Genomic DNA, 22784 nt, shown 5'->3' with positions numbered 1-22784 from the left:
AAGACTTTTATTATTAGTATGACTATGACCTAGTTACACCATACCTGGATAGGCATAGAAACATCAGGGCTAACAAAGTTAAATGAATGATGTTAGAGGGGACAATAAACCAAAAAATATATAAAAGATACAAATGTCCCCCAATAAAGCACAAACACCTAGCAAATTTTTCACTGAATTGTCTAGTCTTTGCCAGGCCTGTGGTTCCTAGACATTCAATTCCACAGCGATCCTCAGTTAGACATATATATTATCATTTTCACAATGTTTCCTTTCTACCAGAGTCTTCCTCCCAGTGTTATCATCACTTATGTTTATGCACTGGTAGATTTTGATTTTAAGTGTGATAAAAAGTACTGTAGGGTTTCAAGCAAAGGAGCAGCATTTTTTGGATGTACCGTCTATGAAGATTTTTATCTTTCTTGTGTGGAGAATGGATTGCATGACTGACATGGAGATGGGGCTAGCTTCGGGTTATGATTTGGAAGTAGAATTAATGGGGAAAGTAGAGAGAATCAAAGGTAATTCTAGTCTTTCTGGTGTTAATAAATGCATGGATGATGCTATTTTTATAAGAATGAAGAAGATAGGGAAGGAAAAAGTTGACTGGAAAAAGATCAAGACTATTTCTGGCATGTTACATTTCAGTTGTCTATTGGAGATCTATGAGGTGATGGGCATTTAAATATTTGAGTCTAAAATTCCAGAAAGAGATAATGAATAGAAATCTAAATTTAGGAATATTTTAAGTCCTGGTATTTTATGAGATCACCTTAGGAAAGTGTGCCAAAGGAGGCAGTGGCCCAGGCCAAAGCCCTGAGTTGCTCCAGTCCGGAAGTAAAGTTCCTAGCAGAGGAAAGTGAGAATGAACAACTTGTAAGGAATTCTCAGCCAAATTCTACTTAGAAATTAATTAAAATAAGAACAGAGGTAACCAGTGGAAATGGCAGCATGGAGGCCTGCAGATACTTTGGCGAGAGCAGTCACAATGCAATGGTGACCGCAAAGGTCTGATTAGAACAGGTTGGAAAAAATCTACGTTGTTGAATTAAAGTTCTGCTTAAGGAGAAGCTGAGAAACTTAGTCCTTCATTCATTCTAGTCCCTGCTCAATAGATTCCCATAATCAAAACAATTCCAAGGAATGTACTTATGTCCTTCAAACTGAGGCAGACTTTTATAAAAATAAGGGTGGTTGTTAAAAGTGCATATTAGAAAAGTTTAAATGAAGATGCTGTGTGATTTAAACAGAGCTGGAATGTTAAAAATCAATACGTGAGGGGGAACTCCCAAAATGAAAATTTTTTATAAAATACTGTGTATTTATTCTTACATATTTAAACTTCAGTCACTTTCAAAGTACTCTCCATTTGATGAAATACACTTATCGAGACATTTTTTTCCGCTGCTCCAAACAGTTTCTGAACTCATTGATTTCGATGACTTTTAGTGCTTCTGCCCTTTTTTTGATTCATCTTTTCCACATCAGCAAAACATTTCCTTCTGAGTATGTTTTTCATCCAGGGAAACAGGGGTCATGACATTTTTGGTCAAAAACCAATGGACACTCAACATGGTGTAGGCAGGTGCATTCATAAATCATCCATAATGAAATGGGCAAATGTGTTGTCATCAAAAATTTCACTGAAGCTGAACCACATACTCTCACAACAATACCAGTTAGTACATTGATATAGATGGGTTCCTAGAACACTCACTTAACAGGGGAAGCCTGTACTACAAAGGGCTCACCCTTCAGAAGATGATTCCATTTCTTTGGGTCTCCCTCACAGAGTTATGTAAATTAAACTACTAATAGGGTAGTTATCGTAACAAAGCAACAAAACCACCACAATAAAATTAGTAAGTGATAATAGCTATCATAACAAACTAGGATCTGATATTACCTGAGATAAGTCAAGTTCAATGATTATGCCACAGATATTTGAGAGTTGGCAATCACACATACACACACACACACCTGCCCTCTCATCATTGTTATTAGTCAGTGCCTTAAGATAGAATGTTTAACTTCATGGGTGATAAAATATGAGAACTAGCATCCTTATCAGCATATATTTACCAAATCCCTGGTGTGTTATATATAAAAGGACACCTGGAAATAAGCAGTATAATGATGACAACATTGGGAGAATAAAACATGCAAAAATGAAGCCTCAGCTAAGTCCTCAACTCATAAATATTGGTTATTTACCAGCACAGGCACTGAAAATGTGACCTGGCCAGCAACCAGCAGAGTGAGCAGAGTGCAGGAAGGACTGCTGGCCATGCAACCAGCACAGACCATTCTCAGCAAGTGACACTGTTAGAGGAGTTGAAGCACCAGGTAACTTCTTACAAATGGCTGTGTTACCAGGATGTTGCATCCATGAACAGTTCACATGTAATTGCAGAAATACAAGATTCCTTTCAGGATGGAGCATTTGGGAAAAAGAATTTTCCACTTGGGAGTTTAAATTTACCTAATCTGATATATAATATTTCTATTTATTCATTTACTCCTTTGTATTTTAAGTTAGCAAAGATGTATTGAGCACTTATTATGTGCAAAGCACTGTACTGATGTTTCCTTAAATAAATGCATAAAAGAAAGAAATTAGCCCTCAATATTTAATCTTTCTTCTAAAATGAATAAGATGCTGACATGATTATGCTATTCCCAAAGGATATGGACACCCCATATTTGGTTCCTACCAGCTCATGACCCCCATCTTCATCGAAGTCCTCCTCTATCCCATCAGTCCTTTCTTCTCCATCTGCATCTGGCCCTCCTTCAGCAGGCTCCTCTGTAGAGTGATCTGCATTCTCTGACACACATTCATCTTGGGTCAGCTCTATACTTTCTTCCAATTGCTTCTTCTGAGCTTCTGGGAGGGGGAAAAAGCAAATGACTACTACCTTGGGTTGCTTCATGATCCATTTGGATAAACCATGAAAAAAAAAGCAATATGCAAGAGGGTAAACTCTGTACTGTAAAGAATGTGAAGAAGATAAGGCCATATTATATTTTAGATTTATTCATTCATGTATATTATGTACATATATATGTATATATATTTCACATGTGTGCTTAATTATTTTTTAATGGAATTAGAAAAAATGTGGAATCCAAATGATACTAGTAGATAAAAGAGTAAATATTTACATCAATACATTGATCTTTCTGGCTATATAAGATGGGACAAAAATAGGTTTAGTTTTTTCTTGTATGATTATTTATTAATTATTATATTATTTTCCATATGAACAACTATAAACCTACTTTTGTCCCACCTTGTATATAGTCCTTTCTAATAAGGATGTTCTTTTTGAGGAGTAAATGCACCAAAAAAGAGGGGTGGGGGAGAAAAAATCAGGTAAATCTTGTTCATTTTAGAAAAGAGGATGAGAAAGTTCAGTGACAAGTTCAAACCTAAGTTAAAAGGACAAAAACTCGCCGAGGGAAAAATTACAAAGGCAGGTATGTTATCTTTCAGATAACATGTCTATGTGGACAATCCCTTGAAATTTTAGTCTAAATTCTGTTGGCAGATATGAATCATTGCAATGGTTGAGAATAAAATTCTGGTGTTAGGTGGCTTGGGTTCAACATAGAACTTCTTTTTCAATTTTTGTGATGCTGTGCAGTGAAACGTGAACCCTCTGTGAGCCTCCATTTTCTCATCCTTAGAATTAAGATCACAACTGTATAACTTTCAGGGATTATAACAGAAAATCAAAGTGCCTAGCATAGTGATTTGCAAACAATAAGTGCTCAACAAATGAAGCAGAGAAAGTCCTATAAAGACTCTAACGTGGTAATTGTAATACTTAACCAAGATTTTTTTTTATATCTACAAAATCATCATCCAAATTAAATAAGGAAATAGGAAGTTAAACTTAAAAAGAATGATTTAATCTAGTAGCTGTATTAAAAGAAAGGCAAATTAGGCAAAAGATATAGACCCCAAACAACCTGAATTTAATGGTTATTGACCTTAAGTGCATTGTGCTGAGTGAGGTAAGTCAGAAAAAGAAAAACAAGTACTGTATATTACTTATATTTGGAATCTAAAAAGCCACACTTGCAAAAATAGAGTAAAATGGCAGTTTCAAATGGCCTAGGGGTGGGGGAGAAGATAAGACAGATGTGGTTTAAAGATACAAATTTGCAACAAGTAGTAAATAAGCACTAGAGACCTAATGTATAGTAGCGTGAGTATAGACAATCTTGTACACAGTTATCAAACTTGCTAAGAGACTAGAACTTAATTATTCCAACCACTAAAAAGAAAGAATCACTGTGTAATCTGACAGAGGTGTTAACTCATGCTATAATGGCAATCACATTACAATGTATAAACTTATCCAATTAACATGTTGTACACTTTAAATTTATATCATGTTATATGTCAAATATATTTTAATAAAAACAAACAAACAAGCAAACAAAATCTTCCAGACAAAATTGCTAGGTTTCATTCATCTCATCTCCCTTTCACATATCACTACCCTCTATAATTACAGACTTTTAACCTAAGTGAGCTGACCTACCCACCCATGACCAGCACCCAATGAGAAAAAGCTGTGATGGGCAGACTGGTCTGAGCACTGAAAACTTTGGAATCCTCTGCCATGAATCACACCTTTCGCTCTACCCTGTCGCTCTGCAATTGCTGGTCCTTTGGACTCATCATCATCGGCAGCCGTCCATCTCGAGAGACGATGGCGTAGCTTCTTGAGAGTCTATCTGCACCGCCGAGAATGGCTGTGCAGTCCGACTCGGGAGTGACAATCCCTGCCGCACTTGTTACAGGTGAAGGCAGATGGCTGTTGTTGCTGCTGTTGACGCTGCTTCCGCCTCGATCTTTTCTGGACCGCCTCCTCGTTGCGCACAGCCTCTGTGCGTGACGTACCTTGCCTAACCACGAGCCTCCAGGCTAGGCAGTCATCTGCTTGAACTTCCCATGTGTTGAGATTGATGGAGCATTGTGTCATGTCCTTTTTGCAGATGTCTTTGAACCGCAGTTTTGGGCGCCCTGTCATCCTCTGGCCTTCTGCTAGCTTGCCGTAGAGGAGGTCTTTGGGAATACGGCCTGCATCCATTCTTTTGACATGGCCGAGCCACCTGAGGCGTCTCTCACTAAGAACTGCATGCAAACTGCTCATGTTGGCTCGCTTCAGCACCTCGGTGTTGGGAACCTTATCCTGCCAGGCAACATGCAGGACGCGTCGCAGGCACCTCATGTGGAAGCTGTTGAGTTTCCTTTCGTGCCTTGCGTAGGTGGTCCACGTCTCGCTGCCATAGAGGAGAGTGCTGAGTACGCAGGCTTGGTAGATGCGCAGTCTGGTTTTCTCAGTGAGGCTGGAATTGTTCCACACTCGCCGGTTCAGTTTGGCCATAACTGTGGCTGCCCTGGCGATTCTCCGGTTGACCTCCAAGTCGACTGACAGAGAGCTCGAGATGGTGGACCCGAGGTAAGTGAAGTCGTTGACAACCTCCAGGGTGTATCCGTCGATGGTGATGCATGGGGGAGTCCCCGCGCCTTGAGCCATAACGTTCATCTTCATCAGGCTGATGGCTAGTCCGAACTCCTTGCATGCATGGGAAAGGCAAGTGACTAGCTGCTGGAGTCCCTCTTTGGAGTGTGATGTCAAGGCTGCGTCGTCGGCGAAGAGCATCTCACGGATGAGCACCTCTTTGACTTTGGTCTTGGCTCGTAGACGGGCCAGGTTGTAGAGCTTGCCATCTGATCTGGTGTGAATGAAGACACCCTCGCTGCAGTCCTTAAAGGCGTATTGGAGGAGCATGGAGAAGAAGATTCCGAACAGCATAGGCGCGAGGACGCAGCCTTGCTTTACTCCGCTGCTGACTGGGAAGGCCTCAGAGGTTGCGCCGTTGTAGGACACCATGCTGTGCATGTTGTCGTGAAAGGACATGACCACAGCAAGCAGATGTGGTGGACAGCCAATCTTCCGTAGCAAGCTGAAGAGTCCGCTTCGACTGACCAGATCAAACGCCTTCGTGAGGTCGATAAAGGCAAGGTAGAGTGGTTTATGCTGCTCGTGACACTTCTCCTGCAGCAGGTGTAGGGAGAAGATCATGTCCACTTTTGATCGGCCAGCTCTGAAGCCACACTGGGACTCTGGGTAGACGCGGGAAGCAAGGGTCTGCAGGCGGGCAAGAGCGACCCGGGCGAATACTTTGCCGACGACGCTGAGGAGAGAGATGCCCCGGTAGTTGTTGCAGTCGCTGCGGTCTCCTTTGTTCTTGTACATGGTGATAATGTTGGCGTCTCTCATATCCTGGGGGATGTAACCCTCCTTCCAGCAGAGACAGAGTAGATGGTGGAGCAGCTGTAGCAGGACTGGTTTCCCGCTCTTTAGGATTTCTGGAGGGATTCCGTCGCTTCCTGGTGCTTTCCCGCAAGCGAGGCAGTTGATGGATTTGCCGAGCTCTGCCGCAGTAGGTGGGGTGTCCAGCTCCTCCATGACTGGTAGGTCTGGGATGGCGTTAAGAGCAGTGTCTGTTACGGTGTTCCTCGTTGCGTACAGCTCGAGGTAGTGCTCGGTCCACCGCCGCATTTGCTGTTCCTGGTCAGTGATGACCTCACCTGTCTTGGACTTAAGGGGGGCGATCTTGGAGGGGATTGGGCCTGTTGCCTTCTTGATACCCTCATACATTCCTCGTGCATTGCCTATATCGGCGGCTTCCTGGATGCTTCTGCACAGGTTTAGCCAGTAGGTGTTGGCACAGTGGCAGGCGGTCTTCTGGACTTTGTTCCTGGCAGCCCGTAGAGCTTGAAGTGTACTGGGAGTGGGCGTGGCCTTGTAAGCCAGTAGGGCCTTCCTCTTAGCCTCAATCACGGGTTCCATTTCTTCCCAGTGAGCCTCGTACCAGTCAGCGTTCTTCCGCTCTTTCTTCCCGTAAGCAATAATGGCGGAGTTGTATATAGCGTCGCGGAGACGTGACCAATTGGATTCGATAATGTCATCTGCCGCCATTCCCTCGCCGAGTGCATCTTCCATCCTGTTGATGAATTGCTGGGTCTTAACTGGGTTGCTGGCACAACTGGTGTTGATGAGTGGGCGACCCTTCATCTTGGAGTGGTGCAACCTCTTCGGCGTTATGCGCACCTTGCTTACCACGAGGGCATGGTCCGTGTCGCAGTCTGCACTGTGGTAGCTGCGGGTGAGGAGGGTGCTGCCAATATCTGTTCTTCTGGTGATGACGAGGTCAAGCTGGTGCCAGTGGCGGGAGCGGGGGTGCCTCCATGACACCTGGTGGATCTCTTTGCACTTGAAGAATGTGTTTGTCACGCACAGGCCGTGGTGACACGAAAGCTCAAGCAGTCGCTGACCATTCTCATTGATCTTTCCTCTCCCAAAGTTTCCGAGGCAGGTGGGCCAGGCCATGTGGTCGGCTCCTACTCTTGCGTTGAAGTCTCCAAGGAGATAAAGAGCGTTACTTCTGGGGATCTTGGATAACGCTTCGTCCAGTGCATGGTAGAACTGTTCTTTCTCTTCGGTGGTGGCGCAGAGGGTTGGGGCGTATGCGCTAAGAATGCTGACTGGGCCGAAAGTTGTTGACAATCGGAGGGCAAGTAATCTCTCTGTGCCTCCTGTGGGTGGCTCTATGGAGTTAACAAGCGTGTTCTTCACAGCGAACCCAACACTGTGCTGTCTTGGTTGGTCTGGAGACTTCCCTTGCCAGTAGAAGGTGTAGTTGGTTTCTCTGATAGTTCCGTTGTCGGCCAACCGGGTCTCCTGTAGAGCCGCAATGTCAATGTTTAGTCGTGCCAGTTCCCTGTCGATGACGGCGGTTTTCCTGGCATCATTGATCCACGGAAGGTCTGCAGTAAGTCCGGGACACATGGTCCTGATGTTCCAGCTAGCGAGGCGAAGAGCTGGAGGCTTCTTTCTTGTTTTTTGCTTGGAATTGCCTGGTGCGAGTGTTTTGTGGCCCATTTTTCGAGAGACGCCTCTCTGATCCCCACGCACCCAGTGGGGCAGGCGAGCCATGGCGAGACGGCACCTAATTGACTGGGGGCTGCCCAGCTTGAGGCGGGTGGTAGCTGTCCAGTGAGGTGCGATGACCTCTCCCACTGTCAGAGGAGACCCCTGGTGCTCGTTTCCTTCGCCAATCGGATGAGCCTATAACCGGTATCTGTCTCCTCCCGTGTTGAGTCGACATCTTGCGATGACGCTGGAGTGTCCTCTCCAGTGAAGCTACAAAGCCTGGGCAGGGTGATATGGAGGGCCAGCTGTTGCCCATGCAGCAGACCCCCCCCTCTCTTCACAGCTGAAGGATCCAAGGGGAAAGACAGTCAATACAGCTTGGCTTCAGGTGTGCCGCAGGAGTTGCCAGTGTTGACTACAAAATCAAACCGCCTTAGGGACTCCGGCTCCGGATTTTCTGTCGGGGTTTACTCCCTTAGCCTTTCCCCTGAGGAGGTATGCCGCAAGGCAGCGGAGGTTTGGAGTCAGAGTTTCCCTTCTCCTTAGCCTTTCCCCTGAAGAGGTATGCCACAAGGCAGCGGAGGTTTTTTGGAGTCAGAGTTTTCCTTCTCTGGTTTGCCCTGACTGGAAAATCGAACCAGCGACACTTAGCTCGCAGGCCGACGCTCAATCCACTGAGCCAAACCAGCCAGGAGGGGTCCTTTGGACTAAACAATGGATTTGGATAGTTTGGTTTGGCTCTCCACTCTCTTTCTCATAAGGGCTTTTTTTTTGTACTTATCACCTGGCCCCCTCACCTCTATCCACTCTAGGAGATCATGCTGTTTGTTCAAATGTCCTGACTTTCAAGTCCTTGGGGTTGCTATTTCAAGAGAGAGAAAAGTGGAGGTTTGGGAATGAACAATTACTATTCCATACAGTTAACTTTTGAACAACATGGGTTTGAACTGCGTGGGTCCACTTTTAGGTGGATTTTTTTCAATAAACACATACAGTACTGTAAATGTCCTTTATCTTTCTTTTTTTTAAAGTGTATTTCATTGACTGAGTTGTTACAGTAGTTCCAATTTCCTTTCCTCCCCTCTTCCCAGTAACCCCCTTTCCTCCAGCAATCCTACCCCCTTAGTTTATGTCCATGGGTCATGCATATAAGTTCTTTGGCCTCACCCTTTTCTATATTATTCTTAAACTCCCCCCTGTCTATTTTGTACCAACTGATTATGCTTCTTAATCCCTACACCATTTCTCCATTTATCCCCTTTTCCCCTCCCAGCTGATAACCCTCCAAATGATCCCCATACCTATGGTTCTGTTCCTATTCTGGCTTAGTTGGATTTGTTTTTATTTTTTATGTTTAGTTGTTGATAGTTGTGAGTTTGTTGTCATTTTAGTGTTCATAGTTTTGATCTTCCTTTTCTTAAGTGAGTCCCTTTGAAATTTTATATAATAACGGCTTGGTGATAGTGCACTCTTTTAGTTTTACCTTGTCTGGGAAGCACTTTATCTGCCCTTCCATTCTAAATGATAGCCTTGCTGGATAGAGTAATCTTGGTTGTAGGTTGCTTTTCATTACATTGAGTACTTCTTGCCAGTCCCTTCTTGTCTGCAAAGTGTCTTTTACGAAATCAGCTGACAGTCTTACAGGCACCCCTTTGTAGGCAACTCTCCACTTCTCTCTTGCTGCTTTTAGGATTCTCTCTTTATCTTTCACCTTTGACATTTTAATCATGATGTGTCTTGGTGTGGTTCCCTCTGGATCCAGCTTGCCTGGGACTCTCTGTGCTTCCTGGACTTGTATGTCTATTTCTTTTGCCAAAATGGGAAGTTTTCCTCCATAATTTTTTCACATAAGTTTTCAAATTCTTGCTCTTTCTCTTCTCCTTCTGGCACCCTCATGATTAAGATATTGGCATATTTAAGTTGTTTAAGAGGTTCCCAAGCCTCTCCTCACTTTTTAAAATTGTTTCCTCATTCTGTACTGGTTGACTGTTTTTTTCTTCCTTATGTTCCAAATCATTTATTTGAACCCTGGTTTCCTTCCCTTCACCATTGGTTTTGTGTGGAATTTCCTTCACTTCACTTAGCATAGCCTTCACTTCTTCCCTTACACATTTGCTGGACTCAAGCATACCTGTCAAGCCTGTGAGCATCTTTATCATTAGTGTTTGGAATTCTGCATGTTAGGTTGGCTATCTCCTCGTAACTTACTTTTCCCACCTTGATTCATCCCCCCTTTTGGGCCTTACTTTTCTGTCTCCTCATCTTGACAGGCTCTTGTGTTTGTTTGCCTCTGTGTCTTAGGTAGAGCTGTTGCTCCTGTTACGTGATAAGGGGTGAAGCCTTAGGGCTTCATTAGTACAAGGTGACCCATTTCTCCATGTTGTGGCACTCTACGTGGGGGAGGGGTCTAAGAGGGAACAATGTCACTTGCCCCGCATTCTCCCACTTTTCCAGGCACTTCTCCCACTTCCATATGGGACTGGCGCCCCTCTAGCTGTTGCCCTGGCCATCGTTCCCAGAGTTGGTGGGTCTGCAGATGTTCTAGGACCATGGGGGCCCTTTAAACAAGGGGACTCTGCTGAAAAACTGGCAGTTTCTTCCTCCACCCCAACCCCCACTGGTTTGCACAGTCAGAATCAGGGAGGCTTGATTTACCCTGGTGTGGGGACCGTGAGTTGCGCGGTCTGGTGAGGAGCTTGGAATGCTCCCCAGGTGTCCCTCCTGACTTTTTGAAACCTGTGACTGCATTTTCCACTAGCCTGTCACTGCCACCGCTGCTTCCACTACCACATCGCATCCTCTGAGCTCCAGCTCTGCCCCTCCTACCTGTCTGGATGAGTATTTCTTCTTCATATCTTTATTTGCTGGACTTCCATGCAGTTTGACTTTCTGGAACTTCTGGTTGCCTGTAGTTTTGAGGCAGTTGTATTCCTTTTTAATTGTGGAGGGAGACGCAGCATGTCTGTCTATGTCTCCATCTTGGCTGGAAGTCTTCCTTTAACTTTCTTATGCTTTTCTTAATAGCATTTTCTTTTTCTAGCTTATTTTATTGTAATAATACTGTATATAATCCATTTAACATGCAAAATATGTTAATCTATTGTTTATGTTATTGGTAAGACTTCAGTAAACAGTAGGTTATAACTATAGTTGTTTTTTTTAAATCCTCACACAAGAATATGTTTATTGATGAGAGAGAGAGAGGGAGAGACAGACAGAGAGAGAGAAACAGTGATGTGAGAAATAGTAATTAGTTGCCACCTGCACATGCTTTGACTAGGGACTGAGCCTTCAACATAGGTATGTGCTCTGACCAAGGATCGAACCCACAACTTTTTCATGAACAGAACAATGCTTCAACTAACTGAATAACCCAGGCAGGGCTGTAGTTAAGTTTTTTGATGAGTCAGAAGTTAACTGTGGATTTTTGACTGTGTAGAAGATTAGCACCTTTAATCCCTGCATTGTTCAAGAGTCAACTGTATGTTAAAAATTGTTTCAAATCCTAAAACTTTTTCTAAAGCCTAACTTTCTCAATTTTAGGTCATTGTGTTTATCTTTGTTGACTCTTGCTTAAAATTGATATTATGTTGGAAATTCATTTGGTCTGGCATACCCATTTCTTCTTTAGTAGTTTCAGAAATATTTTTCTGAGAACTGTCACTCTTTGAAGTTAAAAGCAATGTTCTTTTTTTCTTCCCTCTAGAAAAATCTCAAGCCAAAGCAGCACAGTGGATTTTCAGGGAATCTATTGGGACCAGACCTTAAAGATGTATAGTCCCAATTTTAGTTTTTTGTGGAAGTTCTCTACTGTTTTCCATAGTGGCTGCACCAGTCTGCATTTCCACCAACAATGCATTAGGGGTTCTCTTTTCTCTTCACTCTCACCAGCACTTGTTTGTTGATTTGTTGATGATGACCGTTCTGACTTGTGTGAGGTGCTATCTCATTGTGGTTTTAATTTACATCTCTCTGATGGTTAGTGATGTTGAGCACCCTTTCATATACTATGGGCCCTCCTTGGAGAACTGTCTGTTCAGGTTCTTTGGCCATTTTTTAATTGGATTGTTTGTCCTCCTGGTATTGAGTCATATGAGTTCTTCATATATTTTGGAGATCAAACCCTTGTTGAAGCTGTCATTGGCAAATATGTTTTCTCATATGGTTGATTCCCTTTTTATTTTGCTGATGTTTTCTTTAGCTGAGCAGAAACTTTTCAGTTTGTTATAGTCCTGTTTTTTTATTCTTTCCTTTATTTCCCTTACCCTAGGAGATATATTGGTAAAAATATTCCTGTGTGGGATATTTGAAATGTGCCTGCCTATGTTTTCCTCCAGGACTGTTATGGTGTTGTGACTTATATTTAAGTCTTTTATCCATGCTGAGTTTTTGATCCAGTGATTCTACCTCTGGGATTATACCCTAAGTATCCTGAAACACCAATTCAAAAGAACCTATGCACTCCAATGTTCATAGCAGCACTATTTACAATAGCCAAGTGCTGGAAACAACCTAAGTGCCCATTAGTAAATGAGTAGACTAAAAAAAACTGTGGTACATTTACACAATGGAATACTATGCATCAGAAAGAAAGGAATTTCTACCCTTCACAACAGCTTGGATGAAACTGGAGAGTATTATGTTGAGTGAAATAAGCTAGTTGATGGAAAACAAATACCATGTGATCTCACTTATAAGAGGAATCTAATGAACAAAACAAATGAGCAAAATAGAACCAGATACATGGAAATAAGGAACAAACTGACAGTGATCAGAGGGATAAGGGGGACAGGGAAAAGGGGAAGGATCTAGTCAAGGAACAAGTGTAAAAGACCCATGGACATGAACAACAGGGTGGAGATTGACTGTGGAAGCAGGAGGTGGGAGCAGGGGAGAGCAATGCAGGAAAAATTGGGACAACTGTAATTGAACAACAATAAAAAGGATTAATAATCCTCATGTGGCTTTGAGTATGAATTGTTTCAGTTATCTTCGGGGTTCAAGCTGACTTTGCTGATCTTGCTAAATGAATGCACTCTCTTCTCCTTTGATCAACTGAAGCCCAAATGAAATGCTCTTATAGTTATCTTTACTGTTGTCTTTTGTTTTATCATTAGTGTTGAAGTTTCCTTGAAACTTGAGCTATTGCCTTCAAAGGTCATTGTCAGACTCAAAGGGGAAAAGACAGGTGTTAGTTTTTTTGTGAAATGAAAACTGCAAGTCAATTTTTAAGACATAATTTGATGTGCTCCGTGGCCCTCACTGAATACTTTATACAAAAAAGGGATAATATAAGATGTTAGAGAGGTTGAAGGATTTGAGATACATACTTTTGTTGTTAATTACTAGTCCTATAAACCATAATTTTCTTCTCTAAAAAATGAGCATAAAAATATCTTTCAGAAAGGTGCTGTATGCTCAAATGAAGAACAGAGGTGAATATTTTTTAAACTATAAAGGCCATGTAAACACATAATCATAAAAAGCGCTAAGTAGTTTTTGAGTTGAATCTATATTGATTACTTGTCCAAATAAAGTGTCCATGTCAAAACAATTCATCACTATTAATTATTAAGAATTTTATATTCCAAAGACAATTTGGGCTTTGAGATGGTCCCTTAATTCCTGCCTAGACAGACATAGTGTTTTAAGTTACTCTCTGTTTTGTTTTGTTTTGTATTAATATACAACCTACATGTAATTTCTCTGATGGCCTATTACAAAAACAGTGGTGTTTTAATGTAGTTCATTGCAAAAACAAAAATAACAACAATGACCCTGAAACTTTTTCTCATTCACCCATTCATTAACTTGAAAGCTAAATGCATGGGAGACATTGTCTGAATTGAGAAAAAAATGTTTAATTACAATTGTAGTCAATTCATAAAAGTTTAACAGAAACACAATCAACCTTTGCTTTAGTAACATGTGGATTCACAGACTTCTGTCATCGCTCCAATGGAAAATGCTATACCTCTAAGAAAATAGATTCCATGAATAAAATCACACATGTTTATTAAACTGCTGGTTCAGTTTCACAGGCAGTTTTGACCCAGTAATTATCTTGTTCAAATAAAAAGAAAAAAACTTGTTCTATTTTTATGAATAATTATCTAATTTTACTTCCTCTACAAATGAGTAATATTTTTTAGTTTATTCTTGACTTCATTACAAGCTCCTTACCTGCATAATCTTTTTCCCACTTTTATTTTTACTTTTTAATGTATGAGTGTTTATGTTTGTGTGTGTGTGTGTGTGTGTGTGTGTGTGTGTGTGTGTGTGTGTACACACATATTTATGTCTCTAATAGTAAAGACTCTTTGGGGCAGAAACATTTTTATTTATTTTTGTATTCCTGGTGGCTAACTCAGAGTCTTACATGCAAACTAAATATTTGCTGAATATATTTATGAATTGTCATGAAAATGAAAAATAAATGTATGGGTGTCAAATAATTTTCAAAGAGTTGAAGTGATTATTGAATTTGGCACCATGGTAACAAACATATGAATCAGAAGAGAAGTTAGAATAAACCTCTTTGTGACATTCTACAATACAGCCCCACACCACTAAGTCAAAGTCAAATGTGGGGTCTGAGGATTTTCTAGAAGAAAATAATAAATTATGGATTTCAACAGAAATAAAAGTTTATTATAGCTGCGAGTTAGCAAGCACATACAAAATGCTGACTGCAAAATTTACTATCTTTAGGTCTTGCAACATCTTGTAGAATAGGCTTGTTTATTACTTTACAGATGGAAAAACTGAAGCATACATCCATCCAGTAAGGTGCCCATGGTCACACGGTTAATAAGTGCGAGTGTTGAAATTCCCACTGAAGGTTTTCTGACTCTATAGCCTGGGTTGTTCTCTAATATATCTTTAGAAAAAAGGTCTAATTTGAGACATCATAAATGCTTTGGCTCACTTCTGTAATCAGACCATTAAATTCAAGAATGAATTAGTTGGTTTAGTTAGGAGCATTTGTTGAAGCTTAATAATAAATAACTGTCAAAATGGCAGTGGAAGTAATAGGTGCCCTGCCCAGGTAGCTCAGTTGATTAGAGCATCATTCTGATACAACAAGGTTGTGGGTTTGATTACCTGGTCAGGGCATATACAAAAATCAACCAATGATTGCATAAATAAGTAGAACGAATCAATGTTTTTCTTTTTCTCTACCTCCCTTCCACACTCTCTAAAATAAACCAATCAATTTGAAAAAAAAAAAAAAGAAAATGACAGGTAAGTACTCTGTGTAAGGAAAAATGCCTCAGGCTCTAAAAAAGCCACAATGAGTGAGAATATGATCTTAAATTTCAGTCTTCATGGTGGACTACTTTTTTTCTTGCATATCTCATTTCTATTTCAAAAGCTACATATGGTTCAGAAAACAAGTTAAAACTATTGGAATTTATGTTCAAATAATTTTTATTAAATTCAGCTTGCTGCATAGCTATTTTCATTAATATAATTCTGAAAATTGGTTGGGTTGGCAATTAAGTTTTTTGGCATGCTGGCTTAATTGCTAGCTACATTGCACTTAGTAGATGGTTGGAAGGAATGCTGATACAAAAACAGTCACATTATTCATCAGAGCCAAGATAGTATCATGGAACCATTACTTTTGCAACCAGTATAAACTGTATTAAAAATAAATTCGACATTACAATACCTGTATATAATCTGAATTTCACTCAGTGATCCCAATAAATGCCATTTAGAAAGATGCAACTTTTTATGGCTGGTATTGCTAACATAAATGATCATCAGGAAAGCCCACAAAGTGCACTGGGTTGTCAAGGTCACCACAAATTCAATATAAATAATTTTAAAAATTACTGAAATATTGTGTTAATTTTAAGGGTTAGATGTTGATTTTCCCCATTTTAATACATTTTATAAGGCCCTTTACAAATTTTGTGCAGCTAGTAAATTTGGGACTATATCATTAGTTTGGACTTCAGATATGTTATTACTGCAAAGCTATCTTCCAAGAGGAAGATGAATTAGGGAGGAAAAAAAGAGCAGTGGGCAGTGGAGACCCCAGGTGATGCTTGTGGGGTGAAAATGACCTAACTGTCTTGTGGTGATGGTTGCACCACTTGGTAAAATTACTAAGACACTGAATTGTACTCTTGAAAGGGGTATAATTTATATTATGTAAAACATACCTCAATAAAGTTGTTGAAAAAAGGTGCAACAGAGCTAGTGAAAGTTGGTGAGGGTTTGAGTAGTGGCAGTAGCTTTGGGAAAACAGAGAGGAGTAAAGAGAAACCAAAGATAAGATGTGACACTGATTATAGAAAAAAATTGAAGTGTCGAAGTTGGCGATTTTATTGGCAAGGTTTATGTCATGCTGACATGACCAGAGGCAGGACACAGACAAGACTATATTTAGATGAGAAAAATGAGGAAAAAGAGTCCAATTTTGAAAGACTGGTTGAGTTACTCTCAAGGGCCTTAATGTTCCTCACAGACTGACTTAACTTTAGACAGTTTTCTCCCCTGAATATAGGTCCTGACCTCCTTTTTCTTAGAATGTTTACTTTAGATAACTTGCCATTGTACATTCTTTCTCTGCCTCTTTGAGATGTAGATCTTTCACAATTCGGACATGTTTTATCAAGACCTAGAAACCAACCCTTTGAAATGTAATCAAGAAAGACAGGACCCTGCCTCCAGTATCAGTGGTAAAGTAAAAGCCTAATTTCCTTGAGTCACTTAACAAACAGAGATGCCCCAGACCTGTTGACCAACCTCCTCACTAATGTCCTCCAATACTTTTCCATTAGCTTTCTCCAAGCATTTACAATTTCTCCTCCCTCTTGTTTTAGTAGAGTGGAGTTCAATTTCCCTATCACAATAATCTTGACCCCTATGCAATAGTCTTGAATCAAGTCTTCCTTGCCATTTTTAAACACGTCCAGTTTAATTTTTTTCTTTTACAATTATCTGGGAATAGTCATAGGAAACTATAACAGTTGGAAAAGTTTTGATACAGTTACCAAAGACAAATCAATACCCCTCCCACAAAGTTAGCTTCTTTGAAACATTTAATTTTTGCAGCTCAATATTTCTGTGAGACTTATTATAAAAAATAGCACTCCTTTCCTACCTGCTCACAATTTTCACTTCCTTGAATTCTTTCCACTCAGCTGATTCTTTTAAACATATGCCCTCTTACTTCTACATGTTTATATTGTTAATTCTTTTTTTAAATCCTCACCTGAGGATATATTTTTTCATTGCTTTTTTAGAGACATAGAAAGGGAGAGAAGAAGGGAGAGAAAGAAACATCAATGTGAGAGAAAAACATCAATTGGTTGTCTCCTATATGTGCCAGACCTGGGAATATACACACTTGTACTGGGGACCAAACGCACAACCTATGTATGTGACCTTACTGGGAATTAAACCTGCAACCTTTTAGGTACAGGATACTTATCCAACAAACTAAGCCACACTGGCCAGGGCTATATTGCTACTTCTTGATCAGTTCTGTGCACTATCTGTTGACATACTTAGTAAGCTGAGGATTCAGTTCTCTGTCACACAATCCTGACTCACTTGCCTTCTATTTTTCTACTTCTATTTTCTTATATATTTTCTGGGACAATTTCTCCAATTTATCATCCAATCCTGTGTTGAGTTATTTATTTGTGCCATCATATGTCAATTTCTGAAAAGCTCTTTTACCTGCCCCCTGAACACTCAGTTTATGTTTCATGTACTTAATCATGAATGCATCTCTTCTCTTTCCCTCAGAAGGTATTTATCAGTGGATTTTTATTTTTAAAAATTATTCTTCCTGCACAATCTCAGTTTCCTCCAATTTACTTACTTTGGTATTTGCTTTTTATGTCATATATTTTCTCCTGTCTGGTGATCCTTGTCAGTTCATAGTAACAATGAGTTATCCTGAGAGTATCAACAGGCAGTGAGTGGGTGGCCTGGTTGACCATTTCCTTGGGTGGTGCCCATGCCAGCATAATTAAATATTTTCTCCCAGGCTGCTTATATTCCCAATTAAGACCTTTTTTACTGCCTGCCCAGAGTCTGGCTCATAAGGTGGAGAGAATGCTTGGAATTTCTACAGCAATGGTGTAAACTCTCCCTTCCCTCTTTTCAAGTGCTCTCCAATTCGTCTACCAGCCCCAAGGTATGCCATTTTAGTTTTTCTAGAAGATACTTCGCCAGCCTTCTACTGGGTCATGAACACTTGGGAGGACAATATGAAAATATGTTTTCTCAATAGACTTTTTGCCATTTTCACTCTCTGTTCTAGAGGAAGATGATGCCTTCAATGCTGAGATTTTGGGGAGTTCGGTGACTAAAACTGGGCATGGATTTATTGGATGTGTTAAGTCAAATCCACTTCCACATCTGCAGTATGGCTTCTACACCTTTGTGTCGATTCTCTTTAAGAGGATGGGTTTCCATTTCAAAATTCCATCATAATTTTAATGCAGTTTCAGAAGGGAGCAGAGCTCAATTTATGTTTTTACTCCAATATCTGTAACCAGAAGCATCAGCAATTGATCCAAACTGTAAATGGTAGTAAGATATCAGAAAAGAAACATAGTCACATTATAGATGGCAGCCAGGTCACAATGGAGCAGCTTTTTGTCCTCTGAGAGTCACAGTCTGTGGTCAGCAAACTACAGAATGGCCAGAGAAGAGAGATGATGATGGTTAAAGATGCAAAACCCAATTACTGAGAAGCAGCTGAAGGAATTACTGAGATGTTTTTGGAGAAAATAAGATGTTGTGAGCAAAATTTGAATGCAGCTAAGTTTATAATCTGTGGGCCAATTAATTACATATATTGACTCTCTATTCAAAGGTTTTGGAAGGGTAAGAATGTTATAGCTATCTTTAAATATTTAATTGGCTGTTACATTTACAAGGGATTAGACATTAAGCTTGGTTTCCAGGGACATGAAAATGATAATTGAACCATGTGAAATCAAAATACTTTTGGCTCAGAAAAGACGAACCTACCATAGGAGTCTGAGACACAAGAATGATGAAGGACCAAGTAAATGACATGAATGCATCCACTGGAGGCATAAAGATATTAGCAAACTGAAAAGCATACACCATGTATAAAGTGAGTAGCAGTATTGAAAGTCCAATGTTTCTAAAGAAGTCATATATTTCAACATTTATTTATAATATTCCATTCTTAGACATTAATGTACTTGAAAAAAATTCTGTATCTTTTATCAAGCATATGGGCAGGATGAATTTATCCAATGGGACTCTGGTGACCTCTCTAATGGTTGGATCTAAAATCATCATTAACATTTTCTATTATCATTAGAATTATCCAAGAGAGATTGGCTATGTATTAGCCAGAGCCCTGAAAATAAAATGGAACTAAATAATGTCTAATTGCCTTTTCATAGCAAAGATTTTATGCCTGAAATACGATTTAAAAAAGAATGTGGTTGCCCATGGAGTAATTGTGCCCATTGTAAAATGTCCGGTCTTTAGTTTTCCTTTTCTCTCCTTTCATCCTTTTGGATCATTTAACATCACTGTGCAAACCACAAAAATGTGGCAACTTATATGTAGTTATTTTACAAAAATCACCTCGCTACTATGATAGGCTAAACTGGTATTAAGTGTTATTTATTGTTTTCAATAAATAGTCACTATATTCCAAAGTTGTTATTTGAACTATCCAATGGAAAAAATAAAACAAAGACAGTGGATTCATACTAATTATAATTTAACAGTTGGGAATACATTTGATGCCATAATCCATTCCTCTAGCTTACATGGGAAGGCCTTGAGGCCTCAAGAGAAGTCAAAGACTTGCTCAGTTGTGTCCAGGATGTAGTAGATGGTTGGGGGAGAGTTAGGAAGAAAGAGAAGACAAGAACTTTTTTTGGGAAATTTCCTATTCCAAAGGAAGAAACTGAATACCATACTTATATCTATTAGAAGCAGTTTAAGGTACAGAGAACCCAAAATGTTGTAATTATATTTCATTACAATTACTCCTGATAGCTTAGGAAGTCAATTCCAACAAAACAGAAGAAAAGGGGGCATTGTGAAATTCGAACTCCAGACAAAGTTCATGTTAGGTGGCTTACCCCACTATCTCCTTCCTGCAACTACTTCTATACTGGAAAGTTTCATCATGAAATGACTAAAAGTAAATTGGGAATGAGAGATTAATATAACAGTGATAATAAAAGTCATTGTTAGTTACCAAATAATTAGGTTGCAACCAAATAAGCATGAAAATGAGTGCCCCTTAAATAATAGGAGGGTATTGAGTCTTTTTAAAAATTTTATTGTATTTCTCCCCAGTTTCTTTAATGTAGGGTTAACTCTGTTTATGCAACTTTGATTTCTTTATATAGAAAATGGTTATTTTATCTCCATACACATGAATATTGTTCAGGAGGCAATTATTAAGAGGAAGAAATTACCAAGTAAATAATTCCACTTTGTTCCTAACATGTGAAAGTAAGAAGATGTTAAATATCAAAGGACTAAGCCTTTTATTTAAAAAATAACTGTCTCATGTTCAGGAAATAAGGTGACAACCTCTTGTAGAAAGGAAATGCAAGCTTTGAGTTTTAGAGTTATGTTTACAGAAGATCTCCCAAGAAGAGATGTGGAAGGTATTATTCATTGCAGGAAACCAGATTGTCTAATATTATGGACTAAAGTATCACATTTTCTCTTTGAGGTGATTTATATTTAAATGAGTTCTCCACGATTTTTAAGCTGAAGTGGAAACTGGTTATCAAAGTCCTTTGCTGTCAGGGTTGTTGTACATAATAACAAATTTCACAGAAGTTCCTCAGAGAAAAATATTGATTCAAGTAACATCACAGGGTATTTTGGTTCTAGAAATGCTTTAAATGACTGATACAGATATCACATGACAAACTTCCTAAAACATACATTTCTCTAGTAAGAAGTATAGGCAGAGTAACTTTGCTCTGTAGAAAATATACTTAAAATAGACATTTTTAATGAAGATTAGTCTATTTCCTCTCTCATTTGTCGTCCATATGAACTCAAAACATGTCAGGCAGACTCTGCCATGTGCTAGGCAGATGGGTGGCAGGAACCTGGCAGGAAACTCTCATTTGTCTGGATATATCTATGTCACCATCAATCTCAGGTCACTGCCACTGGAGCCTTTACCCAGTGCATGACCTGTGGGATAGAACTTCTGTCGGCTGCCTTGTCATTTCTCGCAGTGTGAGGCACAGTCAATGCACTCATGAGAGTGAGGCTCAGGCAGCGGTGGTGGGGGATTTGAACCCAAGTTTATTCCTGTCCACCCATGGACCCCCATGTGCCTCATCACAGAAGGTCTGCTGAGGATATCACCACTTGACACAGTCAACAGAAGGCTGGCTCCTCTGTGTCATAGTTCAGGGCCCAGATCCCAGCAGGTTCTCCCCAGGAAGGACTCCCCAGATAGCTTCATGGCAGTAAAATCCTGGGACAAGGTCCTAGTGGCACCTCATATTGACACTACAAACAAGGAAAGGACAGTGGACTTACCCACAGGACCTGGGCTGGAGACCAGGTCTATCATCAACTGGTTATATGGTTGTGAAAAAATCTGTTTGCTTTTTGAAGCTGTTTTCTCTTTGGGGAAGTGAGGAGGCTATATTGCAGCAGTGGCTTTCAATACTGTATTTATTTATTTATTTAAAGTGAAATTTTTGCAAACAAACTTGAATGCTGAATCCCAGTGGATAAAACAGACAAAGGTGACACTACCTAGCTGGGAACAAAGGCTGGGCTGGAGGGAGACAAGTTTATCCAACTCCTGTGCCCTCTAATCTCATCTTGTCTCTAAGGAGCTTCTAAGGATCTAAGGCTGAACCCGCCTAGTGCAGTGGGTCACCTCCAGGTTTATCCCAGTTCTCATATTCTGTGATTCTAAACAATATCTGTAGCCACAAAAAAAGGGCATTAGAATAGTATGAGAAATCTAGTAGTAACTAAAGTCAGGGCTGATAATTTAGAGGAGAGATGACCTGATGTGGTGAAGTGTGCAATCAGTGACTTGGCTGGGGATGGCCAGGGACACAAAGGCATTGTGGGTGGTGAGAGTCTAAATTGGGTCCTAAAATTTTGCAGGGTTGCAGTGATGCATGTGTTGGGCTTCATAAACACAGTAGTTAAATCTGTTAAATTTTGCTGCAGTTAATTAATGACACAGTTTTATTTTTAGCCTGATAGCATTATTCCATGAATTGACTTTATTTTCTTAAAGGTTACTTGATATTGAGATATAAACTTCCAATTAAGACTCAATTATTACTTTTTAGCATCAGCATACCTTTTCCTTTTGTTAATATATAAATTTTTTAAAAATTGGCTCATGGTCTGTGAAAAGTAAAAAGATCATATTCCATTGTTGCAATTCTAGGCTTACAGACTTTATGGTGGATATGTATTAAACTCTATTAAGTCCCGCCAGTGCTTTTGACTTTGCCTGTCTCCATGACTAAGTGTCTCTGGTTCCAACCTGACACATCTGTGACCACACCCTGTTTACTTACCTGCCTCTGCCTTCTGCTGCTTCTCAATCTTCTCCAGGCGCCCTAGCAAGGAGTCAATTTTAGTTTTGATCTGAAATAATTCTTTCTTGATTGTCTGTAACTCATCTGATTTCACTGAAAAGGGAAAAAGGGACAGAAATCAACAGCAAATCAAAGGTACTACACTCAGCACATGCCTTGCAGTCACCCTGTCTTTTCTCCAGATGGTGTCAAATCACGGATAGTACTTTTCAAGTCTTATCAGATCCTCATTAACTCCAGCTTATTTTAGAATACC

At 40.0% G+C, this 22784-nt stretch overlaps 1 protein-coding gene across 5 annotated transcripts in view; it reads right to left on the bottom strand.

Moving 5' to 3' along the window:
- RALYL (RALY RNA binding protein like) overlaps positions 1 to 22784 on the bottom strand; it is an 878997-nt gene that overhangs the window by 62516 nt on the left and 793697 nt on the right. For 3 of the 5 annotated variants that reach the window (XM_090282912.1, XM_090282913.1, XM_090282911.1), the window contains 2 exons: positions 22508 to 22621; positions 2715 to 2887 (listed from right to left, as the gene is read on the bottom strand). In XM_090282912.1, coding sequence (XP_090139038.1) covers positions 2715 to 2887; positions 22508 to 22621 — 287 coding nt within the window. The remainder of the gene's footprint in view (positions 1 to 2714; positions 2888 to 22507; positions 22622 to 22784) is intronic. The other 2 variants (XM_090282909.1, XM_090282910.1) reach the window with 1 other exon arrangement.

The sequence above is a fragment of the Furipterus horrens genome, unplaced genomic scaffold, assembly GCF_987537825.1.
Source record: "Furipterus horrens unplaced genomic scaffold, mFurHor1.1.pri manual_scaffold_7, whole genome shotgun sequence".
In the NCBI taxonomy this organism is placed as follows: Eukaryota; Metazoa; Chordata; class Mammalia; order Chiroptera; family Furipteridae; genus Furipterus; species Furipterus horrens.
The sequence above is the reverse complement of the archived record's forward strand: the minus strand, read 5'-3'. Positions and strand labels throughout refer to the sequence as shown.